This window comes from Mastomys coucha, unplaced genomic scaffold, assembly GCF_008632895.1.
Source record: "Mastomys coucha isolate ucsf_1 unplaced genomic scaffold, UCSF_Mcou_1 pScaffold6, whole genome shotgun sequence".
Lineage (NCBI taxonomy): Eukaryota > Metazoa > Chordata > Mammalia > Rodentia > Muridae > Mastomys > Mastomys coucha.
In genome coordinates, this window is record NW_022196912.1 from 68,115,595 (window position 1) to 68,125,579 (window position 9,985).

The 9,985-nt window shown below is 48.8% G+C and overlaps 1 protein-coding gene across 17 annotated transcripts in view; it reads left to right on the forward strand.

Annotated features, from left to right (window-relative positions):
- The first annotated feature begins 615 nt into the window (after positions 1 to 615).
- Positions 616 to 9,985, forward strand: part of Npas3 (neuronal PAS domain protein 3) — an 835,955-nt gene continuing 826,585 nt past the window's right edge. For 7 of the 17 annotated variants that reach the window (XM_031355475.1, XM_031355478.1, XM_031355479.1 and 4 more), the window contains exon 1: positions 4,806 to 5,277. In XM_031355475.1, coding sequence (XP_031211335.1) covers positions 5,228 to 5,277 — 50 coding nt within the window. In that variant the 5' untranslated portion in view covers positions 4,806 to 5,227. Of the gene's footprint in view, positions 947 to 4,805; positions 5,278 to 9,985 lie in introns of those variants that run through there. The other 10 variants (XM_031355466.1, XM_031355468.1, XM_031355469.1 and 7 more) reach the window with 4 other exon arrangements.

The window sequence follows — 9,985 nt, forward strand, 5'->3', positions numbered from 1 at the left end:
CCCAACTTGCGCTTGGCCACACTCGCTCTGCTTAATGTGGAGAATAATGTCAAAGAGGGGTCCAGGCTGAAATCGGAGTCTCTGACGCCCCATTCCTACACCCGCGGGCTGGGATCCTGGTTTCTGGCAGCCTCGCAAGGCTGGAGCCAGTCCGGATGGTGGTTATTTCTCCAGAGAAAGGAGGAGAAAGCGCACTACAGTCTTGCACTTTGGGTCGGAAGTGCGCTGTGTGTGTGTGTGTGTGTGTGTGTGTGTGTGTGTGTGTGTGTGTGTGTGTGTGTGTGTGTGTGTGTGTGTGTGTGTGTAGAAGAGGGAGGGAAAATGCATCCTCCACTGCCCGTTATTCCCTTGCACCGGCCAAGTGCTCGCCAAGCCTCCCGGTGCATCCTTCCTCCTCCACCCCCTCCCCTTCTTCTCTCAGCTGGGCTCGCGCGGCGCTGCTGGAGCAGCCAGTGAAAGCAACATCCTGGAAAGAGGGGGGGAGCAACAGTGCCCCCCAAAAGGGAGAAAAGGCCCCACCCTGACACGTTTTGCTGTTTGCAAGTCCCTCGCACACCCCCCGCACCTCCTCCTCACCCCCTCCCCACCTCAGCCCGCTGCGCGCACATCAAAGCGCCTCTCCGCCGCGCACAGTGGCCGCGGCTCACTAATGGGATTGCAGGCTGGTGCCTGGCTCCGCTGCTGCCGCCGCCGCTCGCGCCGCTGCTGCCGCCGCCGCCCGAACCCGAGCCCGAGCCCCCGCCAGTCCGAGCCCAGAGCAGCCGCGCCTGGGGCTCCAAGCCGCGGCGATGATCCGAATCTTTCCGGATTTCAGCGTGCAGGTGACGGCCGCGGCGGCCGGCGGGGCAGCCGCTGGGGTACCGGCCGGTGCGGGCATGGGGAGGGCCGGCGCCGCGGCCAACGGCACCCCGCAGAACGTCCAGGGCATCACCTCCTACCAGCAGCGGTGAGTAGTCCCGCCCGAGCTGGGATAGTGCCCCTGCCTCGGGTACTGGGGTGGGACTCACTTTGCTCTTGTTTTGTGCCTTACAACACACATGCACCTCGTCAGGGCTTACTTTGCCTGCCCCCGTGCTATAGAAGGAGGGGTGGGGGAGGATACACAGTCCGAATTGAAAAGCACTCTAGTGCACTGGCGAAGTGAAGTCATCCTTTGCCCTCTGCCAGGCCCCGAACGTTGAGCCTCAGCCCCGAGTAGCCAGAGGAACTAGTTCCAGTCAAGTCTGAGACGCTGCAGGAGATGCTTTTGCAAAGTTTGGGCTTCCTATCCCCTTTCAGCAAAATGTTCTTCAATGCCTCCGCGGGTGCGAATCCGCGCTGACGGACAGCCAGGGGAGCAATTGATCATCGGAGGCTGATTGATCATTTGTTTCCAAATAGGATAGAGACGATTTTCATGTGCAGAGATAGACTTGCGTTTCTACCTAATAGTGAGATCCTGTCACCTGTAACTACAGGGAAATACAACGCGAAATCCTAATCTCTTAGGCACTGTTAACTATCTTAAACGCATTATAATGCAAATGGGTGAGATTCTGAGATCCAAGTAAGGAAGCAAATTTTACAAAAGTTAGGCTTGGTGGTGAAAAGGAAGTTTTAATATAGTATTTGTAGTTTTCTAAAGATGTTCTCTAGATTCAAAATAATTGTCATTAAAACACTGAGCACTCTTTGATTGAGGTAGGAAATAGAAATTTACCACCAAAAGCTTTCTTACCCTAAAGTTTTCCCTTTAAGGATAACTTTCGATGTTCTAAGATTTTATTGAAAATGTGATCCACAAAATCGCTATGAGAAAAACTAACAATATAATCAAAAAGGTAAACGCTCCATTCATGAGGCTCAATTTTATGGTAGATGGGAGAAAAAAAAAGAGCACATGAGAGTGTGAAATTAAATATTTGTGTTTCCCAGATTGTACACGATTAAACATCTGAGAGATTTGCCAATGGCATTTAACTTAAAATATACATAATGCATAATTCAAATTCCCATTTTACCTCATCTTTGAAACTTCATTGATTTGAGAACCTTTGGTTTGAAACAATAGTATTTAAACTGCAAAGGTTACAGTAATCTGTCATTACTATATTTTGTGCCTTCTAACCAATGGCCCAGTGACCAGATTTTGCCTAACACAGTGTTTTCCAAGTTCATGTAATTGCAAATATTCTGTGGAAGACTTCATTACATGCTCTGCTTATTGTCAAAACTTTTAAAAAGAAGTCGTGGAAATAACTCTAGAGGGGACTAATCTTTGTCATATATATATTTTTTATTAAATTATTTTAGCCATGTTTTACTCAAGCGATTACAAGAACCTTTAACAACAAAAAATAGATCTGGGCATCTTTCAAATGCAGAACACCAATAAAGAATTCAGTTTCCCCTTTTTATGGTTCAGGTATGCTTTTTGTCTTTTATAAAACATTTAAATGACAATAGAATCTGGCGGTCACTTTAACTAGGAAGTGTAGGCAATTGTGACAATAGTGTGGTCTGTGAGGAAGAGACTCAAGGGTCAGAAATGTCACATGGCCTTTGGGCAGTTCTAGGGACCTCCAGGAACTTGAGCTGACCTATAAGGTGTAAATTGGGCATAAGGAGCTGTCATGACTCTCCTGCTTTTAGGATCTTTCCCCCTCAGCATTGGCATTGTCCTTTAGAAAAAGATGATCTTGGGGTTCAGGAGCATCTAGGGGCAGTCACCTCCCCCACCCCACCCCCAAGCACCTGCCTCAACACTTCCCTTTAACGATTCCTTTTGGGTTTCAGGCCACTTGTGAAACCTCAACCCATTGCTCTTCTAAAGACAGGGGTGGAAAACAAAACAAAAATACACACACACACACACACACCAAAACCCTCTAAACTTCCTTCTTTGGAGTGAATTATGCCTGCCTTTGATTTAAATGTTTTCTCATACTGACGAAGTAAGATGCTAGTAGTGAATGCACCTTCCTTCGGAATTGTTACTCAGATCTCATGACACCTGTTACTGTCTTTAATTTTAGTTAATTTGGGGGCAGAAGAGTTGGGCGGCAAGATTCTTGGCAGGCTTTGAGGTAAGGCCTAAGGCAGGAGTCTCCTTTCACAGTTTACCAGCACTGGGAGTCATCAGGACTGGCTTCAGGGCTCTGGGGGTGGGGGGGTAGACTTCATTTCCACCTGGAGATCTGGACGTTTTGCTAAAGTGAATCGTGAAATAACGTTTAAAAATTTTAAAGTACTTTTGGGGATCTGATGAGCGGTGACAGAAGTGGGTTTTTAAGCACTGGCCTGCCTGCTGAGAGAGCACAAACTTCTCTTACTTGTCACCTCAGGGCAGAGTTGCCCTGGACTGTCTCCTGAAACCAGAACTTCCAACTGGTTAATTCTCTTCTTTGCTAGCTCCCATTTGTTTTGTAGGCAACACTCACCATCGCTCCGATCCATCTCCCAACCCCTCTATCTCTCCTACCTGTAGAGCCTACTAACTACTCCAAAGAGTCTTCAATAGCTTGAAGATGTTGCAGCTCCTGTCACCACACTTAAGCATCCAGAGGCAGTTCAGAATCCCCTCCCTCCTTTACTGCAAGGGTAGCACATAAGGAGACACCCATTGAGCACCCCACCTCAACTTTAAAGCAGAAGGCAAAGCTTCACTCATGAATAATGTTTCTCACTAGACTCTTGTGTTTGTTCAACGCGGAACACTCTTGGGTGTCTATCTTGCCTGCTTAATACAGAACTGGCCCTAGTCTGCAAAAGGAGCTCTTCCCATTCTGCAGAGTGGCATAAATGCACTGCCCAGGGTTTCTCCAGGTAACAGAATTCCATCTGGCTCTGCACTGAGTAGCCATTTCTCTAGGCTTCCATGGGCAGTTTAATGGAGAAGTGACTGGACTAGATTCCAGAGGCCAGCAATCTAGTCCCAGGAACCGGGACCTGGCTTTGCAAAGGCATTTGTATGTAACTGCGTCTCAGCGCTTGGGGATTGGCCTATGAACCCTGGGGTCTGCATATCTGTACCGGGCGTGAAAAAATGCAGATGTTCTGGCTCTGGCTCCTGGCTGAGGGCGCCAGAGTCACAAGGTGCAGGTCCTGCATCCGGGCTCAGAGGCTCAGGGCAGTTGGGCCTGCTGGCCTGGGTCAGCTCAACACTCATCACCTCACGCTTTTATTTCCACTGTCCCTGAAGACAGTCCAGCCCACTCTCCCGGCATTCTAATCCCCACACTCTCTCTTTTCTGCAGGCTGACATACTCTAGAGAAGGGAAGTGTTTGAAACTGCAACTGAGTGGCGTTGTTGCGCCAGCAGCCAAGCTTCCCAGTCCCCAAATGAGAGAGGGCGGGAGAGAGAGGGAGGGAAGGAAGGAGAGAAGGCGAGAGGAGAGAGGGAGAGAGAGAAAGAGAGAGAGAGAGAGAGAGAGAGGAGAGCGAGTGCAGAGGCACACAGAGAGGGGGGTGGGAGAGAAGCGAAGGAGGGGGAGGGGGAAGGGGGTGTGTATCAGCTTGCAGGAGAAGAGAGAGCCCTGGAGCAAAGCAACTGGAAAATGCCCAGAAATACTTTCCCAGTGGTCAAGCTGGGAACCCCCCGCGTGTCCTCCCTCTCCGGGTCCCTCCACTCTTAGGCCCCCGCGGCCCCCCGCGGGGACGGTTGTGCCCCGTCCCCCACCTGCCCGCCGGCCGAGAGCCCGGCGGCTGCGGTGAGGGGGCTTGCGGGCCACGCGCCGGCCCGAGCACCCGGAGGCCCCGGCCGGGTTGCCCGCGGGACCGCGCGGCCGCCTCCCCCGCCGCCCGCCCCTCCTCCGCCGCCGCCCGCGCCGGCCGCCTGTCTCCGCGCCGGGCATGTCTCGGGAGCCGGGGCGGCCCGGGCCGCGGGCGCTGTGCGGCGCATGGACGGAGGCGGCCGGCGAGCAGAGGGAGGACCAGGCACGGGCGGCCGAGGAGGCGGCGACCTGCGGCGGGGAGCACTCCGGGCGCGAGGGGACGTCCGGCCGCTGGCGACGCTCGGGCCCCACTACTTTCCCGTAGCCTCCCGGGCTCAGCAGCGCGGCCGCCGCCACCGTCGCCGCCACGGCCACGGCCACGGCCGCCGCCCGCCGGGGCCCCCGAGCGCCGCGCACGCCCGCACTCTCTCCCGCCAGCCCACGCACACGCACACCCCCGCCCTCCCCACGCCCCCCGCCCCGGGAGGGGGGAAGCGAGGCAAAAAGTAAGAGAGGAAAAAAAAAATTGCAGGAAGATGGCGCCCACCAAGCCCAGCTTTCAGCAGGATCCTTCCAGGCGAGAACGGTAACACTTTTCTGTTTATTGAACCTGCCGCCCGCGCCCGGCTCCCGCCGCCGCCCCCCGGGGGTGGGGGCGGGCTCGCTTCCCTCCGCAGCCCTCCTAGGGGACCCGGCCCCGCGGTCCCGGGGGCGGGGGGCTGCGCTGCCCGCTCCCAGCGCATTGTCCGCCCGCGGCGGCTGCGGCAGCGAGCGGGCTCTGGCGGCGGCGGCGGGCGGCGAGCAAGTCGCACCTCCTGAGCTCGGCGAATAGAGTGACTCGCTGGTGGAAAAAAAAGGAGGAAAAAAAAGAAAAAGCAAAAGAAAGAGAGAGAGGAAAAAGATTTAAAAAAAAAAAAAGACAAACAACCCCCAAAGAGCTGTGTGTGCCGGGAGCCGCGGGAGGGAGGGTGGGGGCCGGGGTTCCCCCGGCCGTCGCAGGTCCCGCCGCAGCTGCTCTCTAGGAAGGGAATGAGCTGGGGGAGGGGGAGGGGAGGGGGAGGAGGCCGGGGCGGGAGGCGAGCGCAGGGCTCCAGGGGCCGTCTCCGAGAGCTGCTAGGCCGGGCGGGCGCAGCCAGGCGCGCCGCCTCCCGCTGCCGCCGCTGCTGCCCTGAGCCCAGCAACTTGTGGGTCCCCGGCTCTACCCCTCCACTCTCGCCCTCCCCCTTCTCTCCACCGCCTCTCCAGGAAAAAAAAAACCCAAAAATTTAAGAGAGAGAGAAAAAGAAAGAAGAAACCCCTTAAGTCTAAACGAGCAAACAAACAGCGAGATCCAAAATATGTCAGCGGTCTGAGCATCTCTACCCTGTTAGTTACTGTTTGGGGAATCCGTGTTTGAAAAAGTTCCTGGTGAGAATTGCATATCCAGGCAAGGGGCTCAGTGGAGCATATCTGTCTGAAGTTAGTTAAACTACTAGAGCCAAAGGGAAAGGGAGTTTGTGTTCAAAACATCCCTAACCATCCTACGTGAACAGCATTGTTAGGTTTCAGAGTGGCTGAACCCCGCCCCCCAGCTCCGATGTGCTTCTCCCCCGCTGTCCATCCAGCCTACTTTGTTTAGAAGCCTATTTGCTATTAATTGACAGCGTTAATGACATTAATTGCGTATAGCATATCGGTTTGAGCAAAGTGAATATCTCTTTCTGTCTCCAGAAGGAAAAGCTCAGTAGGAAGTATGGAATGTTACCCATTGATTCAAGAAGAAAACAAATACAGAGTTGTGCACCCCCACCCAGCAAGCGGTTTACTTTCCTCATAGGCTTAGGAGAACTTAAAAAGACGCGGGAGAGAAGTGGTTAGATGCAAGACTCAGTTATCACATGCAGGGTTTTATTTTTGATACAGCATAGCTTTAGTGTATCAAACGAAGACGGAGAGACACTCAGAGAACTGTTCATTTAAAAAAAAAAAAGACCTGCCGTTTTGGTAGTTTTAATTTTTTTTTTCTGCTACGCATTATTTTCATTTTTAAAAAGGCAGCAGAATGATTAGGATTAAACAAAAAGCTTTAAAAAGTAGACACATAGTCGATTTGTTCTAAAGTCTTAGATAATTCCGTGCAATTCCATTCACTGGAGGAGTCATATGCCATCTAGATTTAAAAGATGTTAAATGCTGTGCTCATCAAGGTTACTTTGAAACTAGAAAATCACACATCTGAAGATAGCTGAAAATGAACATCTAGTTCTTAATATTTGTGTCTCATGAAGAATTAACATCTTAAACATTTTCCCCTTGTAGATACAGAAATCTATTCTCAGATCATTGTGCAAGGCTTTGGATGATGATTTTTATTTAACGAGGTGATAAATACTTTGAAATCAGTTTACAGTTGAGCCCATCCCCCCCTTTGCCTTGCCCATCCCCCTTTCCCTCCCCTTCTTCTCTCCCTCCCTCCCTCCTCCCCTCCTTTCCTCCCTTCCTTTCCTCCTAGTTACTTCCTTCCCTTTTCTTCTGGTAGTAAATGCATTTACTGGGATTGCCCCAGTAATCTCTCTAGCTGAGGCCTATTTGTGTGCCATTTTGGGAATTTCTCTGAGATAGGAATCTCGAAGATAGAATTAATTTCTAGAGGAAACTTCATAGCCTGTGCATGAGTGCGTTCTTTATCACCTGTCTCCATTTGGCATTCGAGGAAGGTAAATCAAAGTGTGCGATTTGTTATTCTGCTCCACTTGAGAGCTGAACTAAATAACACTTGGTCTGAAATTCTGATTGAAGTTGTAGGAGGATATACTGTATTTAATTTAATGCCCTTTAATAGCATCTTCTTGTTCAGCTTGGATGCTGTCGTTTTAAAGGTTGGATCTAAGAAACTTTAACCTATAGGGTGAGGGAGGGCTAATAAGTCGGTAGGAGACAGAAGGGACATTATAGAGGAGAGGAAGGAAGAAGTTATAAACTGTTTGAAACAATAATAACCACAAACTTGGTCCATTAGCCAAACAGTTGTTTTATGCCCCAAGGATTCACTCTGTTACCAGGATTTTAAATGCTCTTAACATATTTAAGTGTAAAAGTCACACTTCTGTTTTCATTTTGTAATGAGAAATGAGAGGTCAGATGGTTTGTTTAAAAGTAAGTTGTTTTTCATAGAGCCTTCTTTCAACTAAGTCAGTCGTTCCACCTTGGTTTGCACTTTGCCCCTAGAACTGACTACTTACTAGTATTTCTCTGCAGTAGCAGCTGAAGGCAAATATACTGATGAATGAAGTGCCCTCCCCCCACCCCAACCCCTGCCATGGATGCACTTCAAGTTTTTTGTTTCATTTAGAGAGTGGTTCCTGACTTACTGGTCACACAGCTATTTATGAGCACTTTCCTGCTTTTCAGATACGTCCATGATCAAAACTAAGGAAAAGGTGTCATTTGCGTTTATCAAGTATATGTCCCAAATATAATAGTATGCAAAGACTCTGTCTTTACATCCTGTGCAGAGAAGTTTGTTAATGTCTTTAATGACAGTTAGCAGTCCTTGAAGGTCTCTGAATCATACATACAGAGAACGTGGCCCTAGGGCTTGAAAGAGTAAGTTGAAAACCTTGTGTATGTACACTTGTTTGATTTTCCTTAAACTCTAATAGGCTGCAAATTATATAGCACTGCTGCAGAGTTGTTCCGCTCTATGGACCTATAACCAAGAAAATTAGAGAGCAGTGTCAAGCGTGTGCTGTGCCCATGCTGGTTTGCAAGGCATTAAAAGGTAGAGGTGGTGGCTGGCACTTTTCCTAAGGTATTCCTATGGCGCTAGCTTAAACAGTGATAAATGATGATATGCGTTGTCTAACTCTTGCTTATATATATATATATATATATATATATATATATATATCCACAAGATTGCTTAAATGATAATCGAAAATATGAAATAGGATGGCCTTCATATTACAAGGCCAAGGGTCTACAAATGGAAAAACTGAAATAATGAAATATTTCCAAGGCAACAGGCTGTCAACAAGAACTGTAATGCATGGGCATATCATAGATCCACCAGAGAGGATATTAGATGGCGGGGCTTCAGAGTCAGGAGGTACAATGACCTATGTTGCACAGGACCCTCCCACATCACAGAATGCTTTCTGATTCCCAATTTCTGATTTATGAATTGAGAGATATAGAAAGATGCTGCAAAGGTCCAATGTGCCATTCATTAGATTAGATTTTTTTTTCTATGATGCATTAGCTGGAATTCAACATCATTTAATGGTCCTTAAAAATAAAAGTTTACATGAGTTCTTTTTCTCAATCGTGACATTCTGTGAGTAGAGTTCTTTTGTGTGTATCATACTATAGTACATAATATACGTATGTTCAGGAGTAAAATTATAGGATGGTCCATTTTCGGGACAAAGATGCCTTTAACTAAGGCCTTAGAGTTGCAAGTTGCAGATAGCAGGCAGTCATGAGCCTTTGCCAGTACATGCTTGTAGACGCCCCCTAACTACCTCCATTCAAACTAGAAATTGAGCTCAGAGTGGAAAATTACTAGCAGCCAAACTTGCCGAATGGCTTGCTGATGTGACAAAGTTCATGCATCTGGAAGGCCCCTAAACAAACAGGATCTTGGGGGAAAGATGAACCAGCAGTAAAGTCTTTGCTGAGAGATGTGGACATAGGTAGGGAGATGAGAAGGAGCATCTCATAAGAAAAGAATTAAGGTTAGGTGTCATTCAGAAAGATCATGTACCCCTATCCTAATAGGTCAATGGGGAGTCAGGGGAGAGTCCTTCATACTAGGAGATAAAATGATTGCTATAGTAGCCATGGCTATACTTGCTCACCAGACACCTGATCCTGCAAGGCCACCATTGAAAATGTAACTCCACTGCCCGACAAGTCTCCAAGTCCATTCTTCTTGGTGTGGGTAGGGGGGTGATTGTTCCCACGTTCTATATAGTAGGACTTATTATTTTTGACTAGAAGTTATACATAATTAACATCTTTCTTGGCAATAAATCAGAATTACATTGCCCTTTAAATATAACCTATGGATCAGAACAGTTTGATAGGTTTAGTAATATAAGTTTTGCTCTTGTCTCGCAGTCCTACTTCACAGCAGTTGTCTATAACAAAGTGGTTTTATGAGAGTGCAGAAATTTCAGTGACCCTGCTCGAGATCCTAGACTGGGACTCACTGGCATGCTATAATTTCATTTGTTTACCTGATGGTCTGCTTCCCAGGGCCCCTGCTCTGTTGTGAGGTTTTCTATGGCCAGACTCCAACATGTGTGTGTGTG